We start from the raw sequence: 19,712 nt of genomic DNA, 5'->3' as shown, positions 1-19,712 counted from the left end.
ATGAAGCTGGGAAAGGATACAAAACCATCTCTAAAAGTCTGGGTGTTCATCAATCGACAGCCAGAGAAGTTGTCTACAAATGGAGAGCTTGGCACTGTTGCTTCTCTCCCAAGGAGTGGCCTTCCACCAATGACGGTATGAGTTCAGCACAGAATACTCTGAGAGGTAAAAAAGAACCCTAGAGTGTCTGCTACAGACTTCCAGAAATCACTGGTACTGACAAATATTTCTGTGCAGACATCAACTATATGTAAAACTATGGCCAAGAATGGTGTTCATGGGAGGACTCCACGGAGGAAGCCACCGCTGTCTAAAAAACATTGTTGCTCGTTTAATGTTCGCAAAAAGGCACTTGGACACTCCACGGACGTTTTGGCAAAATATTTTGTGGACTGATGAAACCAAAGTTGAATTGTTTGGGAGTAACACACAACGTCATGTGTGGAAGAAAAATGGAACGGCTCATCAACATCAACACCATATTCCCAACGTGAAGTATGGTGGAGGGAGCATCATGATTTGGGGCTGTTTTGCTACCTCAGGGCCTGGATAACTTGCGATCATTAATGGAAGAATAAATTCACAAGTTTATCAGGATTTTTTTTTCAGGAAAACCTGAGGCTGTCTGTCAGACAGTTGAAGTTAAAATAGAGGATCGATGGTGCAGCAAGACAATGATCCAAAACACAGAAATAAATCAACTTCAGAATGGTTTCAGAAGAACAAAATACACTTTCTGGAGTGGCCAAGTCAAAGTCCAGACTTGAACCCCATTGAGATGCTGGGGCATGACCTAAAGACAGCGTTTCATGCCAGACATCCCAGGAATCTGACTGAACCACAACAGTTTTGTAGAGAAGAATTGGCCAAGATTAGACGAGATCGATATGCCAGACTGATCTGCAGCGTCTGGTTGAAGTTATTGATGCCAAAGGAGTGGGGGGCACCAAATATTAAATGTAATGGTTCACTTGCTTATTTTCCACCTGACATTGTTTGCATACTATCCTCATTACAAATATGAAAACCCATAAATGTTTGGGTGGTTTTAGTTAAAGCAGACACTGCTTTTTCATCTGTGTGATTTTGACAAAGATCACATTTGATGGTGATTTTATGCAGACATGTGAGAAATTCCAAAAGGTTCAGATACTTTTTCATACCACTGTATCAGTGCCCTGTCCTGTGAATCAAGACAAGTATTGGCGTCCACTGACCTGCCACCTGTTAAATACAGAACCTTTACGTTTTTTTTTTTTTTTTTCCCTTTAAACAAAATCTAATGATTACATTTTTTCTAGGGTTAGTTTTTATTTATTTATTTATTTATTTTTAAATTTCGTCATTTTGGAGTCCTGCACTTGACAAATAACTCAAAAAGTGAAATAATACTAAAAATAATCAAAACAAAACTAAACTCACTGTTATCCGACAAATTATGTTACTAACTCCATTTATGTCCAGCTCGAATCCTTTCCATCCTTTCAAAAGTGAGATAATTTGCCGGATTACACTAAATAACATCTGTTATAAGCATTCATTATTGCTCATGACAGTGTCTTATGGCACCACTGTCAAACAGGGTTACCAAATACCATAACTAGCAATTAATGAAACAACTGGAACAGTAAGTGATGAAATAATTAGCACAGAATATGAATTTTGATTGTTATTTACATTGGTAGCGCTGCAATGCATGCTAGGAGGCATGTTGGAAAACAACAGTATTGACAGCAGGTGGCAGCAGAGGTTGAGTGCCTCCCCCAAGGGAGCCATGATGGCGAAATGAAGCTTCCTGAAGCAATTAAGCTTTGCAACCAATTGATTCGAAGCTTCGTGGTGGTTCATTTGTATGCAACGCATGCTAGGAGGCATGTTGGAAAACAACAGTGTTGACAGCAGGTGGCAGCAGAGGTTGAGTGTCTCCCCCAAGGGAGCCATGATGGCGAAATGAAGCTTCTTGAAACAATTAAGCTTTGCAACCAATTGATTTGAAGCTTCATGGTGGTTCATTTGGTCTTATGACAGTCGTATGATGCCACTGTCAAATAAAGGTCAACCAATTAATATCTTTTTGTGTAAATATTGTAATTAGGGCTGTCAAATGATTAGAATTTTTAATCGAGTTAATTACAGCTTAAAAATTAATTAACCATAATTAATCGCAATTAATCGTAATTAGAACCATCTATGAAATATGCCATATTTTTCTGTAAATTATTGTTGGAATGGAAAGATAAGACACAAAATGGATATATATACATTCAACATACGGTACATAAGGACTGTATTTGTTTATTATAACAATAAATCAACAAGATGGCATTAACATTATTAACATTCTGTTAAAGCGATCCATGGATAGAAAGACTTGTAGTTCTTAAAAGAAAAATGTTAGTACAAGTTATCGAAATTTTATATTAAAACCCCTCTTAATGTTTTCGTTTTAATAAAATTTGTAAAATTTTCAACCAAAAAATAAACTAGTAGCCCGCCATTATTGATGTCAATAATTACTTACACAATGGTCATGGGTGCTGAAGCCTATAAAATCAGTCGCACCCAAGCGCCAGCAGAGGGCGGCAAAACTCCATAAAACACAACAAGTGAGCGTTTCACTGTACTGTCATTTAAATCTGTCTGAGCGGGGCATCTGCGTTAATTGCGTCAAATATTTTAACGTGATTAATTTTAAAAATTAATTACCGCCCGCTAACGCGATAATTTTGACAGCCCTAATTATAATATTTCTAATATCTATGAACAAATGCTGTTTTCGTGTCACATTTGGTGGGTGGCACCTTATCATCAGGTGCACCTTATAGTGCGAAAATAACGATAAATCAACATGAAAAGAAAACAAAAACATCAATCGAGTAAACATTTTAATAAGAACATTTAAGTAAAAAAAAAAAAAAAAAAATTCTAGGACTGAGTAACAATAATGCATTGTTGCAGATATGTCACAGGTACAAAAAAGAAACAGCATTTAAACGAAGGTTGTGTGCGTGCGCCCGTAGTGTGCCTAAAGTCATCTTAAACAATGACCACTTTGTTAAGCAAAACCAACATGGGGATTCATCAGTCTTTATTACAAATCAGCAAGAACCAGGACAACAATCTAATACTGCAAACACACGCGCACACACACACACCCACATGCATACGCAGACCCTTTAATGCGGTTCTTTATTAGATGCCAGCACCACTGTCAGGAACGTCAGCCGGCCATCGTGTAATGAGGAAATGCCTTGTTGCGACTACTAACGTCTAGCCATTTGGGTGACTGGAGGAATAAGAATGAATCTACTCAGCAGCAGGGGAAATGGCGGGAACATTTTTTTTGCAAATTTTAAAGAATGTGAACTGATGTACTGAAGATGGATGATCAAGTTTCAGTTGAATTGTTTTGGGGCTTCTGACAACAAGTTCCATATATTCTGCTAAGCAAGAAACGATTGAAAGAGGAACTGAATGAGTGAATAAACTAGTGTTGCCTGGCCTGACTCTCGTAGTTAATTACTATGGCTAGGTTCACACCGCAGGTCTTAATGCACAATTCTGATATTTTTTGTCTTATCGTTTTTTTTTTTTTGCCGTTCAGACTGCCTTTGTCCATTGAGCCCGTTCAACCATTATGCATGTGCACTAACTTGCGGTCTGACACGCGCTGAGCAAACTGACCCGTATGTGCAGAAGCATCAAAACAAATGACTGCACATGCTGGCTGTTCCAGAGTGATCATATTTTGATTTCGAAAAATAGGACACAAATAAGTGAAAGAACAGACATTATCAATCCCCGTTTTGTCTTAAAGTTTATATGGATTGATAGAACGCATTCACGCACTGTACGTGCATGACGCACACGTATAAGCCCTATTATGTGTGTGGGTCAGTTTGCCCCGACTCGGCCATGTAAGCAATACTAAAATATTGCTTATTTGGCGCACAGAAGGAAAACCGAGCATTATCAGGCTTATCCTTTTCTTTTTATTTATTTTTTTCATGACTGTGGTCAAGCCCGCTTCCTGCATGAAAGCCGAGTACAAGCTAGGCGCTGAAGGGAAAAGATACCGTCATCGCACACACCATATAATTGTTTGCATTAGTCTAACACATTCATTTAACTATTGTTTAAGCAGACTCCACTACATGCCCTTTTGACACAGTAAAGGGAATCACCTCATCCGGGCTAATGAGGGGGAGATGAGAAAGAATGGTACAGGTTCTCGTGGGCACCGTCTAATTGTTTGCATTACTCTAACACACGTAATATAATTTATCAGGAAATAGTATCATTTTCATATGTACGGTAGGACTGCACTACTAATATAAAATAAATAGCAAACCATAGTTTAATGAGAAGAAATAGAAGAGATACACAATGCTGTCTTACCACAGAAGCCCAACGCGTGCGTCACGAACAAGATTGACGCACCAATCTTGCAATCAGCTCTCCCAGCAAACTCCAAGGACGAAACGCTTTGTCCTAAAACAAGTAAAAGCCAGCCCAGACAACAAAGTTGATAGCGGGCGTCTCATCCGCGCACGAACCTAAGCCGCCCAAAACCAGCCACAGACGGGAAGACCCAAAAGCAACGCCCAGACAAACCTTCGGACACACCTTCAGCATGGCCCGCTTCAGCACGGACTTTAAAAAGACTGGACACTGAGATAACACAGATTTTTGCTGCTCGGAAACATGTAGCCTTGTTTTGGATCCAGAATTGTCCCTCCGTCGTCTGTTTTTGCCTTGTTTTTTACCATTGTCGACGAATAAATTGTCAACCTGTTTTCGGTGAGCGTTCTTCAAACTTTTGAAACATGGAGTCAGTACAAAGGGTTAAAAATAAGAAGAGAACGCGCGAAGTTCTGCCTTCCCGGTTGGTGCGCGCGGAGGCAGCATCGGCAGAGCGGCACTTTGTTCGACCGTCGCTGTTCCCGTGCGCCTTGGCCGGGGGGGGGGGCGAATTTCAACAGCGCTAACGCTAATGCACAGCTACATCACTGTCGGCGTCCTGCCTGCCACTCTCGCTCTTGGCTGACGAAATTGCTGCTTGAATTCCGATTTGGGAGACTTTAAAGTTCAGATCGCCACCACATTCTTGAAAAATGCGGCACAGATCAGATTTAAACCACAAATGAAAGTGACCCAGATTGGATTTGAAATGGTCCACTTCTCTGCGACTTGTCCCATTCTGACAGTCAAGTTAATGCTTCACTCGAGTCGGAAAAACATGAGAAAATAGGATTTGTGCATTAAGAGCTGCGGTCTGAACCTAGCCTATTGGCTCGAATGGACCTATCCCAAAATCACAAAAGTCGGACACCAAGCCATAGCACTGCATAGAAATACTGTGTGGTCGTGACCTAAAACATCTTTAAAATGGCAAAAACCCAATGGTTTAACGCTCACCTGTAATTTCGACACAAGGTACCATTGAAGATTGAGGGGATGATTTTTTTTTGTGTGTGTGTGCCCTTTAAAGGTTAAAAAAAGGCTCACCAAATGCACGCTATGGATAAGACTGTCGTCAACCACATAAACAAGTGAATGTCAAGACAGATGTGACATGACTTTTTGGGACTGTACTACAATGCTGGCCAAAAGTATTGGCACCTCTGCAATTCTGTCAGATAATGCTCAATTTCTCCCAGAAAATGATTACAATTACAAATGCTTTGGTAGTAATATCTTCATTTGTTTTGCTTGCAATGAAAAAATACAAAAGAGAATGGAAAGAACTACATCATTATAATTTTACACAAAACACCAAAAATGGGCCGGACAAAAGTATTGGCACCCTCAGCTTAATACTTGGTAGCACAACCTTTGGACAAAATAACTGCGAACAACCGCTTCCTGTATCCATCAGTGAGATTCTTACAATGTTCTACTGGAATTTTGGACCTTTCTTCTTTGGTCAACTGCTCCAGGTCTCTGAGAGTTGAGGGATGCCTTCTCCAAACTGCTATTTTCAGATCTCTCCATAGGTGTTCTATGGGATTCAGGTCTTGACTCCTTGCTGGCCACTTTAGAAGTCTCTGGTGCTTTCTCTCAAACCATTTTCTTGTGCTTTTTGAAGTGTGTTTTGGGTCATTGTCCTGCTGGAAGACCCATGACCTCTGAGGGAGTCCCAGTTTTCTCACACTGGGCCCTACATTATCCTGCAAAATTTGTTGGTAGTCTTCAGACTTCATAATGCCATGCACACGGTCAAGCAGTCCAGTGCCAGAGGCAGCAAAGCAACCCCAAAACATCAGGGAACCTCTTCCATGTTTGACTATGGGGACCGTGTTTTTTCTTTGAAGGTCTCATTTTTTCTCCTGTAAACTCTATGTTGATGCCTTTTACCAAAAAGCTCTACTTTTGTCTCATCTGACCAGAGAACATTCTTCCAAAATGTTTTTGGTTTTCTCAGCTAAGTTTTGACAAATTCCAGCCTGGCTTTTTTATGTCTCTGGGTCAGATGTGGTGTCTTCCTGGGTATCCTACCATAGAGTCCCTTTTCATTCAAACGCCAACGGATAGTACGGGTTGACATTGTTGTACCCTCGGACTGAAGGACAGCTTAAACTTGTTTGGATGTTAGTCGAGGTTTTTTATCCACCATCCGCACTATCTTTCGTTGAAATTTCTCGTCAATTTTTCTTTTCCGTCCACATCTGAAAGGTTAGACGCAGTGCCATGGGCTTTACACTTAGGCTAAGCTCATACTACAGGTCTTAATGCATGAATCCGACGTTTTCGTGTTTTACAGACTCGAGTCCTCACTCGAGTCTGTAAAACACGAAAACAAACAACTGGACCATTTCAAATCCGATCTGTGTCATTTTCGTATGTGGTTCAAATCCGATCTGGGCCACATTTTTCCAGAATGTCGCGGCAGTCCGTCCTGTCAAGTCTCCCAAATCGGAATTCATGTAGCAATTATGTCATCAAAGAGCGAGAGAGAGAGTGCAGCTGTGCATTATTAGCACCTAGCTTGCATTGAACACGGCTTTTGGGGAAGGGTCGGGCTTGACAACAGTCATAAAAAAATAGAAATGGGTTACGGATAAGCCTGAGAATGATCAGTTTTCTCTCTGCTCTATATTAGCAATATTTCAACATTGCTTGCACGGCCAAGAGTCGGGGCAAACTGCCCGTGTGTGTGTGTGACATGCATGGACACGTGCATGCTATCGATACATTTTCGATCCACTTTGAATATAAGCCTAAACGGGGATTATTTATGTCTGTTATTTGTGTCCTCTTTTTGAAAAGCAAAATATGACGGATGACAGCCAGCATGTGTGGTAATTTGTTTTGATGCTCCTGCGCATGCGGGTCTTCTTGCTCAACGCGTGTTGGACTGCGAATTAGTGCACATGCGTAGTACTTGAATGGTCTCAATGGACAAAGACAGTCTGAATGGGCACTCCAAAAAAAACGGATATGGCAAAAAATCGGATTTGTGTATTAAGACCTGTAGTATAAACCTGGCCTTATTGATGACACTGCGCACTAGTGACACAGGAACATTCAGGTCTTTGGAGATGGACTTGTAGGCTTGAGATTGCCCATGCTTCCTCACAATTTTGCTTCTCAAGTCCTCAGACAGTTCTTTGGTCTTCTTTCTTTTCTCCATGCTCAATGTGGTACACACAAGGACACAGGAGTTGAGTCAACTTTAATCCATTTTAACTGGCTACAAGTGTGATTCAGTTATTGCCACCACCTCTCATGTGCCACAGGTAAGTAACAGGTGCTGTTAATTACACCAATTACAGAAGCATCACATGATTTTTCAAAGGGTGCTAATTAGAGATGTCCCGCCCGATCACGTCATTTTCAAAGTATTGGAATCGACAAAAAAATATCAGCCATGCCTTTTTTCAAAATATATACTGTATATTTTTTTAATTAAATCATTTTCTAATTGTATTTAACGTTACAAACATAATATGTTACACTCATCCAGAGTCTTTAGTTTAGGCTTAAGGTAGGGTTGTCAAATGTATCCCGATAACGGCGGTAATTAATTTTTTAAAAAATGTATCACGTTAAAATATTCAATGCAATTAATGCATGCGCTGCACGACCCCCCCACGCATTGTCGGGCTCAATCTGTAATGGTGCCGTCTTACCTATATAGAGAGATAAAAGGCAGCGTAATATGAGTAGAGTGAATTTTGGCAGCCTTTGGAGCCTTTTTTTAATTGGCTAAAGCCTTACAATCCCTCTCCCGATGATTAGAAATATCATGGGACGCAATGTGGGGAAGCAAGGTAGCAATTGATCTTTTTCTTAACACCTTATGTTATTTCCCAACACAGAGAAGATATATCAATTGGTAGCACTACGCACAGTCATGGTTCCACTTCCCATCATGCATTTGGGCATGGCTACAGTATCATTTACTGAAAGCTCAACAAATACACTAGATGGCAATATTTAGTCACAATATACAAAGTCACAAGTCTTTCTATCAGTGGATCCCTCTCACAGAAAGAATGTTAATAATGTAAATGCCATCTTGAGGATTTATTGTCATAATAAACAAATACAGTACTTTTGTACTGTATGTTGAATGTATATATTCGTCCAAGTTTTATTCATTTTTTTCTTAATGCATTGCCAAAATGTATATGATCGGGAAAAATTATCGGGAATGATTGGAACTGAATCGGGAGCAAAAAAAAAAAAAAAGCAATCAGATCGGGAAATATCGGGATCGGCAGATACTCAAACTAAAACGATCGGGATCGGATCGGGAGCAAAAAAACAGGATCGGAACAACCCTAGTGCTAATACTTTTGTCAGGCCCATTTTTGTGTTTTGTGTAAAATGATAATGATTTTTTAAAAAAAAATTTCTCCATTCTCTTTTTGTGTTTTTTTTCCATTGCAAGCAAAATAAATGAAGATATTACTACCAAAGCATTTGTAATTGTAATCATTTTTTTGGGCGAAATTGAGCTTTATCTTACAGAATTGCATGGGTGCCAATACTATTGGTCAGCAGTGTATAGTGAGAATTATGGTTTTTTTTCCTCTTTCCTCTTCAATTTGTATTTTGTTGTTTTCTGGCTGGTGTGAATTATAGTCTGAAAAATAAGGAACATCATTTTTTTGATTGTTTAATGTAGACAATTGTCCATCCTGAGTGAAAACACACATTAGCAGTAATATTTTTGTAGTAAGTTGCACATCGCCATTTTGACTTCATTTCTTTTAGTGTGCACGGAAGGTATGTTGTGTTTAAATGTTCCCTTGTGCGCCCACACGGACGTTATCTTCACATTTGTATGTGACTCCCACCCCATGTTTTCTTTGACCTATTACACTATTTACAGAAGCTTTCCTAGATCCATCTGCTCATTATTATTATTAACACTGGAAAAAGATGCACACAGACGCAGTCAGAGATTCACAGGTTTTAGCGATGTACGCTACACTGGCAACAAAACAATAAAACGGCAACAAAAAATGTTCAATAATTTTGGCATTGATGCTTTGGTCACAAAATACTGACACTTTTTTTTTGTTGTTGAGGAAATTCCCAGTCATTGTACACCCCGACCGTCCCAGTACAGAAAAAAAAAAAAAAAAAAAAAGGTAGGTGTGTTGTAGTCCCGTCTTCGCACCTCCTCCCATGCAGTCCCTTTAAGAGGCACAGATTCCTTTATAAATTATGTAACTGTGAATGATTGAGGGCATGAGCGAGGGGATGTTGGGGGTTTGGGGGCATCACCCCTTTTGCGAGCATGTTCTGCAGCAAAGTTGCTGCAGGACCTTCCTCTGGCAGAGATTGTTCTTTTTAACCAGGACGCAGAAGCTGCCTTCCGCCCAAGATTCTTCATTTGCTTTCCACAGACCAGGAAAGAGAGAGAAGAAGGAAAATGGATAGAGGACACACACACACGCATAAAATACATGAGGTGTATTGGTCAGGAGACAGGAAGTTGAAGTCCAGTGGATTGATTGGATCCATGCCAGTAGCAGGAGGAGGAGGATGGAAGAAAGATTTAAGGGGAGGGAGAGAGAAAAAAAACACAAAAGAAAAAAAAAGTCACACAGTTAGAAAATTGATAACTTTGAAATACTTTGAAGATCATCAAGAGAGAAGTAACTTAAGATCTGAGGCTGGATTGCCACTACTACGGGTCTCAGATTAGACATTTTTATGTTCCCAAGTAGGGGTGTGACAAAATATCGAAATGGTGATATATCGTGATACTTTGTATCCCAAAAGGTTATCGATATGCTCCTGCCAAGAATCGAGATATCGTTTTAAAAAGGTGTCAATGTTTACTGAGGGAGTTTTGATGTCTTCTTCAGGCAATTATCTTTATAAATCTCACTGGAACGGCACCAAACAGAAGTTCCAGCATCATTACCTTGTCAAGAATCTGCATTGGACAAGGTGTCAAAAGTCAAGAATCTGCATTGGACAAGGTGTCAAAAGTCAAGAATCTGAATTAGACAAGGTGATGATGCTGGAACTTTTGTTTGGTGCTGTTCCAGTGAGACCTTAAATGGCCCAAAATTACCCAATTGCCTGGCATTGACTGCCACTGACAGCCATACACGTTCAACCTGTTTGAAGTGGGAGGGATGGCAGCGAATGAACAAATGTTCATTCGCTGCCACCCTCCCAGTTCAAATGGATTGGACGTCTACAAGTGATAACCTAATTCCAATTCACACTAGAAGCTTGTTTTTCTGTTAATTAATTTTTTATAGAATATCCTAGAATGATTTCCTGACCAATGTATCGAAAATCGTTGTATCGCCATATCGTCAGATCACCGTTATCGTAAGCTTTGTATCGCAAATCGTATCATATCGTGAGGTACCGAGAGGTTCCCACTCCTATTCCTAAGTACTGTAAGAATGTGGCCATGTTAAGTTTGTGACGTGCTTTCTGTTTTTCTCACAAATATTTTTTAGAATTATGAATTTACTCTAGTAAAAAGTCAGTGGTGTAGTCTATGGTGTATGCTGAATCGCTGAATCGAAAACACAAAACGAAAACATTTCGTCAATCAACAATTTTTTTCATGACGATGATGAACTGAAAATGTGTCTTGGGAGACTAAAACATAACGAGACGAATGCCAGTTTTCGTCTGATGAGACGAAGATGAAATCCACCTCCTTAAAACTAGTTAAATTTCCTTCTTTTCAGTGTAAATCGACTAGAAATAAGAACTTTTCTGCCAGTGCTTCAGGTAAATTTTACTCGCCTAGACTTCTTGAAATAAGAAAATTAGCTGGTTGAAAATAAGCTTAAAGACTTATTTTAAGCAATAAATTAGTATATTTAGTATTAAATAAAGCTTTGAAATGTCAAAATGTTCTCAATTCAAGAATAGATATTGTTCAAAACTATATTTGAAAGCAATTTTTTCACTTTTAGATATAAGGGCTTGATAAGAACGAATCATAATAATTACTTAAAGTAAATCGAATAATCCGATGCATTCATCTGTTAACTAGTCTTTAACACTTAAAACAAGATGGAGAAAATTATCTGACTAGATTTAAGAAAAATTATCTGATTTGTCGCAGTCAGTGACGTTTCCACAGTCAAATTCGGTTATCAGTGTCCACACGGTGGCGCCACAAACACAGAATTTGCATACCTTCACTTTGGACGGAGTTATTAAGAACCCTTGTTTTCAATGCCTAAAATGTGCAAGTTCTTTTGGATGATAGGCCAAACTGTAGAAAAACTTATTTTTGCCAAATACCCTGCGAAATGTAGACATATCCAAAGTTTTAAAAGAGTGCAAGATGAAGTGTTTAGTAGTTCACTTGCTTTAAATATGTGCTTTGATCTAAGTACAGAAATAGTCTTACAGTATATACACTCACCGGTCACTTTATTAGGTACACCTGTCCAACTGCTCGTTAACACTTACGTAATTTCTAATCAGCCAGTCACATGGCGGCAACTCAGTGCGTTTAGGCATGTAGACATGGTTTAAGACAATCTCCTGCAGTTCAAACCGAGCATCAGTATGAGGAAGAAAGGTGATTTGAGTGACTCTGAACGTGGAATGGTTGTTGGTGCCAGAAGGGCTGGTCTGAGTATTTCAGAAACTGCTGATCTACTGAGATTTTCACGCACAACCATCTCTAGGGTTTACAGAGAACGGTCCGAAAAAGAAAAAATATCCAGTGAGCGGCAGTTCTGTGGGCGGAAATGCCCTGTTGATTCCAGAGGTCAGAGGAGAATGGCCAGACTGGTTAGAGCTGATAGAAAGGCAACAGTGACTCAAATAACCACCCGTTACAACCAAGGTAGGCAGAAGAGCATCTCTGAACGCACAGTACGTCGAACTTTGAGGCAGATGGGCTACAGCGGCAGAAGACCACGCCGGGTGCCACTCCTTTCAGTTAACAACAGGAAACTGAGGCTACAATTTGCACAAGCTCATCGAAATTGGACAATAGAAGATTGGAAAAACGTTGCCTGGTCTGATGAGTCTTGATTTCTGCTGCAACATTCGGATGCTAGGGTCAGAATTTGGCGTCAACAACATGAAAGCATGGATCCATCCTGCCTTGTATCAACGGTTCAGGCTGGTGGTGGTGGTGTAATGGTGTGGGGAATATTTTCTTGGCACTCTTTGGGCCCCTTGGCACCAATTGAGCATCGTTGGGACGCCACAGCCTACCTGAGTATTGTTGCTGACCATGTCCATCCCTTTATGACTACAATGTACCCAACTTCTGATGGCTACTTTCAGCAGGATAATGTGCCATGTCATAAAGCTGGAATCATCTCAGACTGGTTTCTTGAACATGACAATGAGTGCACTGTACTCAAATGGCCTCCACAGTCACCAGATCTCACTCCAATAGAGCATCTTTGGGATGTGGTGGAACGGGAGATTCGCATCATGGATGTGCAGCCGACAAATCTGCACCAACTGTGTGATGCCATCATGTCAATATGGACCAAACTCTCTGAGGAATGCTTCCAGCACCTTGTTGAATCTATGCCATGAAGAATTGAGGCAGTTCTGAAGGCAAAAGGGGGTCCAACCCGTTACTAGCGTGGTGTACCTAATAAAGTGGCCGGTGAGTGTGTAGTACGTATAGTAAAGTATGTAATGCAGTATTTATAGTAATAGTCATATAAATTCATGGTTCATTTACCTTTATTTCAGACAAGCCTAATGCATAAAACTGAAATGTTTATAATAACTGATCATTTATTATTATCACACATTCATTATCTATACAACTTATCATTCAAATAATAATCACATATTAAACTGCAATCACAATCACTATTTATTATTTAAAAAGAAAAAAGAAAATCTTTAAGCCTTATATTTGTGGGCCTTAACATGCTAAGGGGAAAGAATTATACGTTTGATTATCCTGTGAAAAAGGTCTGACCAAAACAGGCTAGTTTTAGGATGCCGAGAAAACAATTATAAATGGTATTAATATTAAGACAACTGGGGGGGACAAAACTCCTCTCCTTTAGGACATGTAGTGTAAATCCAGCCTTAGATAGATTTTTAACACACATTTAATTCTTTCATTAAAAGGATAAAAGCAACATCATGCATAGGAAAAGAAGCCATACTTCCACCAAGTGGTACAATACAGTGTGGTTTGGTTAAATTTAACCCTTTTATGCACGACTTGAACATCTCTCAGTCAGTGTGGGGAGAAAAAAAAATCTACTAGTCCTCAGAATGTTACTTGGAGCCATCACCAGTGTATTTCTGCTTTCATACATTTTAATTTAATTGAGCTTTTCATTAACATTGTACTAATTTATACACTTATTCATAATTATATAAAATTAATATTTAAAACCAAAACAATAACATTAATAATCTTAAAATAACAATAAAAAATGCTAATATTGCTGAGTTTTTTTTAAATGACTAAATATAGTCACTTGCCCTATAAAGGGTTAAGGGTCTTAAGTGTCCAAACAAAATTTAAAAAATAAACAATGACCAAAAAAAAAACTTGCCCTTGAAAGGGTTAACTGTCTTAAGTGTCAACTTTTGAATAGCCGTCAACTGTCGTGACCACCGCCCCTGAAAGGGTTAAGTTTATTGCTTTGCGTTCACCCCACTAGTTTTTGAACTAACACAATGAACTGTACTGCTTGGTGGAACGGTGAGCATTAAGGAAGTTAGAATAAGAATGACAAGTTATAGTATATAGGGGGATGCGAAATGAGTTCACCTTTTCTATACACTGTCACAATAATAACCCAGGAAGTGTTTTTGTAGTAATAGTATAAATACATAAATAATATGAGTGACAGATGTATTGTTAGTAACACATTAAGCATGCAAGCATATTAGTGCATTCTCAAATTTCAGGTCGGCAGCCTTTAACACCAAAGTCCTATTTTGACTTTTTTTTTCCACGTAAAAGACAACGATGGGAGCTTTAAACACTTTTTTGACATTTGAAATGAAGATGTTAGTGTTTGTGTGTAATGTGTATACATACGTATTCTGGGGACTCTTGAGATTTACAGAAATTTGGTTTGTCTTTAGAACAAGTCAGGCTCACTTTTTGTTCACCCGTATTAACAGAAAAATAACGCAGCTCGTGAACTCACCAACTATGCGCAGTCATGGTGCCACTCGGCTATTTATTCTAATTAGGTCCATACATCTAAAAGATGGTAATATTTCACCTTAATCAAGAAAATGTTGCTTTTGAAAAATATCTATTCTTAAATTAAGAACATTTGATGTTTTAAAGTTTTTTTTCAAAGATCAAATATACTAATTAATTGCTTAAAATAAGTCTGTTAAGCCTATTTTCAGCTAGCTATTTTCCCTATTTCAAGAACTCAACGTGATTAAAATTTACTTGAAGCACTGGTAGATAATTTAACGTATTTTTAGTTGATTTACACAGAAAACAATAGAACTTAACTAGTTTTAAGGAGGTGTGTTTTTGCCAGATGTGGGTAATAATGCATCTTTGCAACTTACATTTACTCAATTACATTTACTTGTGTAACTTTTTGAGAAAAATGTATTTCTTAGAGTAGTTTTACCACACAATACTTTTTACTTTTACTTGAGTAGCTTTGTGAAGAAGTACTACTCTTACTCCGCTACTTTGGGCTAGACCAGAATCGTTACATTTTCCTCTTTATTCTATATATTGACTTTTTAATAAGGCTGTTATAATTATCGCGTTAACGAGCGGTAATTAATTTTTCTAATTAATCACGTTAAAATGTTTGACGCAATTAACGCACATGCCCCGCTCAAACAGATTAAAATGACAGCTCAGGGTCATATGCACTTGTTACTTGTGGTTTTTTTGGGGGAGTTTTGTCGCCTTCTGCTGGCGCTTGGGTGCGACTGATTTTATGGGTTCAGCACCATGAGAATTGTGTAATTATTGACATCGACAATGGCAAGCTACTAATTTATTTTTTGTTGAAAATTTTACAAATTAAAACGAAAACATTAAGAGGGGTTTTAATATAAAATTTCTATAACTTATACGAACATTTATCTTTTAAGAACTACAAGTCTTTCTATCCATGGATCGCTTTAATAGAATGTTAATGTTAATTCCATCTTGTTGATTTATTGTTATAATAAACAAATACAGTACTTATGTACAGTATGTTGAATGTATATATCCGTCTTTTGTCTTATCTTCCCATTCCAACAATAATTTAGAGAAAAATATGGCATATTTTATTGATGGTTTGAATTGCGATTAATTGCGATTTTTAAGCTGTGATTAACTCGATTAAAAATTGTAATCGTTTGACAGCCCTACTTTTTAATTTTGCCAGAGACACCGACAGTGACCGTCTCAGTTTCACCAATAAGCAACAACAACAACATGACTCCATTATACCAATCAGAGATAACTATGTTTTTTCTCCACTACAGGGCACTCAGACTCTTTGGACGAGTAACGTTTCTTATTGTTGTTCTGGTCTGAATTCGATGATTTTTGTGTCATCTTTTTTGGTTTAATACGGTTGTGTAATAGTACATTATGATAATAACAGTTCATATAAATAAAGTGCTGAGAAAAAATTATACCATTATTGAAAAACAATTAGACATTGTAAGCAGTTGCTCACAATGTCACTCATTACTTGCGTATTATTTTTAACGAATTACTTGTACATAAGTCAATTTTTGGATGACTACTTTTACTTTTACTTGAGTAATGTTATTTAGAACTAACGCTAGTCTTACTTGGGTACAATTTTTGGCTACTCTACCCACCTCTGGTTTTTGCAGTGTAGCTACAAGTCTTTGACTCACTCACACTAATGAAGGACGCAAAGGCTTGTGGTACATCTGCCGAGTAACACCGTGACTTTACATAGTTGGTAAATTCATGACCAGCATCAGTGTTCCCTTATACTAAAAAACTGAGCATGACTTGTTCTATTAGCTAAAGGGAAGCTTAATTCCTTTAGAAAAAGTCATAAGCACCACAATACATAGTAAATAAAAAATTATTTTTTTAAATCCGAGTCGTATCAGAGGGTTGCCGACCTTAACCCGAGAACAACTCATGGCATTCTGCAAGTTAAGAAAAACACAAAAATAAATAAATTGCCTGTTAGAGTTTTGCCTACTAAATGTTTTGCACTTGGCGAGTTGAGGACACCCAGAACTCCAACGCTTTCTTAAAGAAAAAAAAAAAAAAAAAACTTGCACATTGCTGAGTTTAAAATGTCTTCTGTGAACAGTTACGTCTAACGAAAGTTCGTTTTTTTATCATGTTGAAAATATAATGAAAATATTTTCACTAAAGTGCTTTAAGACAAATTAATTTACAATTGATTTAAAAGTGTTCAGCAGTATTTAAATGCATCATTAAATAAATTGAATGATCAAATTATTTTTCAAGTGAAAAATATTTTTTTTTATGTAAAGGTGACCTTTTAAAATTTAAACAAAAAAGTGCTGGAGTTGCAAGGGCCCACTGTTTAAAGTTAGAACCATGCACTTGTGGTGTAAGTTTGTTAAACACTTTTTAGAGGCGCTAGCAGAAGCACCGCATACGAATGAGGAGAGGATTTAGAGATGGAGCTGAAAACTCACCATCTTTGCAGATGGTGCTGACCACGCAGGCTCCCACCTCCAGGTTATAACCGCTGACACAGCTGCTGCAGTTCCTCTCACCGGGCCCCAGGCATTCGTAGCAGCTATGGTCGCACCTGTCCACGACAAATGGTTGCGGCAGTCTTTAAACTTTGGATTCATTGCTCCTAATCTAATTGACTTTAAAGCCACTGAGGTAAATGAATAGTGTTATATCTAGACATGTGCCGATTACCAGTTTCAAGGTATACCGTGGTATGAAAACGTCACGGTGTGAGAGAATTTTATTCATGCTTAAAACACAACCATTATACATTTCATATTTTGTATGGATTTGTTATGCTTGCATGAGAACATTATAGCATAGAGTATCATTGTTATAATAATCTGTTGTAATCTTTTTGAGTGTGCCTTCTCATGGCCTTGACGATTGTAGACGGTATCAATATGCCCAAATATGGACTGTGTTGTTGTATTTCAATATGCCCTGAATGAATACAAAGGAGGACTGTGGTTTCTCATCGTTGTTCCAGCTGGGACCGGTGCTCAAGGTCTCAGCTCAAAGATGTTTTTGTATGGAAAAATACCCAGCTTTGTGAGATAATGAGTTTCGTTTCTTAGTCTCGTTTTTCGGTGGGCTTCGGCACCGCCCTTTACAACAGTATAAATTCCAGCCTCTATTGTACTGCTTTGTACTTTCTGGGTGATCACAGCTTCTGGGTGGGTCACATCATTTTGTACCCAAGAGCTCTTGTTTATAAAGACTTCGAAGAAAATCAATCCATGGTTGTGGTCGTATTTATTTCTCTAATCAAGCTATCGAGCTAACACTTGTCTTGGAGTTCAAACTGAACTTCCTTGACACACGGTTTCAAAACTGCAAACATTTTCCGTCATACCGTCCCTAAGATGTTAGCTATTCATATTAGCTATTTTATTATGTCTCAAAAATGCATTTAGAAATCCCTTGCTTGCAGCTGTAAGACTTGACCCTCTCCCACCGGTTGTTGCTCAGTGTCAGTGAGTCAGCTGTGCTACATGATGGCTGGATAAGGTGAAACTCCAGAACATTTTCCTCCAGCAAAGAAAACAAAATCGCTGATATGGGAATACTTCGGCTACAGGAAAGTCACAGACGGTCGCGAATTAGAGGAGGAGGGCCAACTGTAATGTAAAACATGTTCGCTGCCAAGGAGGCAATACCTCCACTATGATTTCGCATTTATACAAAATTAAAGCTTAGTAAACACGAGAGGCGTGAGAATTTTCCGATTCTTAGATTATTCGTGATTAGGCCATGGAAGATTAGAGAACAATTGATGAACTTCCAAATTCTGATTATTTATTTTTTACCAAGTAAAGCCGAACTAAAACACAGTCAGCGCGGTCTTCGGGACGCAATGAGGAACGGACGGAGAGTAAATATCAGGTTCAACTCATTCCACTAGATAAAAAAAAAACAACAATACTTGACTGTGGCCGACAGCTGCTGTTTATAATCAAATTTTAGCCTCTTAATCGTAATTGAATCGTTTGGTGCCCCAAGATTCCCAGTTCTAGTAAACACTGTCATGAACGTTTCCCACCAGCTACGACATATAACACCAGCGTGTTTAGTGTGTCTAGCGGTGGTAAAAAACATGTGTTTTTTTTTCTCTCTGACAACTGTGTGTATAATGTAAACATGATATGAGTCATACACACATGCTTTTTATGGAAAATAATTCACTTGTTTTTGTTATGATGGTATAGTAATAATGTTGAGCTGTGGCTGTGGGTTTAGGCTCACCTAAAGGACTGCATTTATTTAAATTTAATTTAGAATATTTTCTTATTTTTTTATCTTCAATTTATTTTAACTTAACATTATACATACGTTGCGATTTGGTAATATGTTTTGAAAAATAAAAATCATGTTCAATGGGAAAAAGTTAGGTTATCATACTGTCAGAATATCATACCGGCACATGCCTAGTTATATCCAGCTATTAAAAGTAGCCAACCCCATACAGGTAGTCCCTGGGTTACGAATGAGTTCCATTCCTACGCTGTCGACGTAACCAGAATTTCCGCGTAAGTCGGAATCAACCCTTTAAGTAAATTTCAAATTAACTATCCAAAAAGTCAAAATGTATTGTACAGTTATTTGTTTAATAATGGAGGGTACACTGCCCACTGGTAGCAGTGTTGGGTCTGGCTGGACTGTCACCTTGTATGATTGAGAACCAGACTCAGATGTCTAACATAGATAAACGATAGCAGCGCTCTGGTTTGGCCCACATAAGGCTGTAAGTTGTTTCCGCAAATATGTTTGTGTTTGCATTTGTAATTAAGTTTAGAGTGACAGTTTGTGGCTTTACATGTGAGCGATTTGCTATGAAAATTGTAAATACATTAGCATTCCTAGCATTTAAGATAGCAAACTTTTGTTAGGCAAATTCGGCTAATTTAATCTACTACACTTACATATTGATCAGACTGAATGTACGTTTGAGCACCAGTTGTTTTGTGTCAAGTGTTTTATTGTTAAAATGTGTGTCGCTTTTTAACATAAGTGTACACACTGTATATGTGTTACAGCCAATGTTGTTAATAACGGCGTTAGAATATAACAGCGTTACTAATGGCGTTATTTTCTT

General features: G+C 38.3%; 1 protein-coding gene across 1 annotated transcript in view; it reads right to left on the bottom strand.

Moving 5' to 3' along the window:
• Positions 1-19,712, bottom strand: part of LOC130913537 (proprotein convertase subtilisin/kexin type 5-like) — a 305,474-nt gene that overhangs the window by 65,693 nt on the left and 220,069 nt on the right. The window contains exon 20 of the mRNA XM_057832213.1: positions 17,074-17,189. Within this exon, the coding sequence (XP_057688196.1) occupies positions 17,074-17,189 (116 nt within the window). The remainder of the gene's footprint in view (positions 1-17,073; positions 17,190-19,712) is intronic.

Source organism: Corythoichthys intestinalis, chromosome 3 (genome assembly GCF_030265065.1).
Source record: "Corythoichthys intestinalis isolate RoL2023-P3 chromosome 3, ASM3026506v1, whole genome shotgun sequence".
Classification (NCBI taxonomy): Eukaryota; Metazoa; Chordata; class Actinopteri; order Syngnathiformes; family Syngnathidae; genus Corythoichthys; species Corythoichthys intestinalis.
The sequence above is the reverse complement of the archived record's forward strand: the minus strand, read 5'-3'. Positions and strand labels throughout refer to the sequence as shown.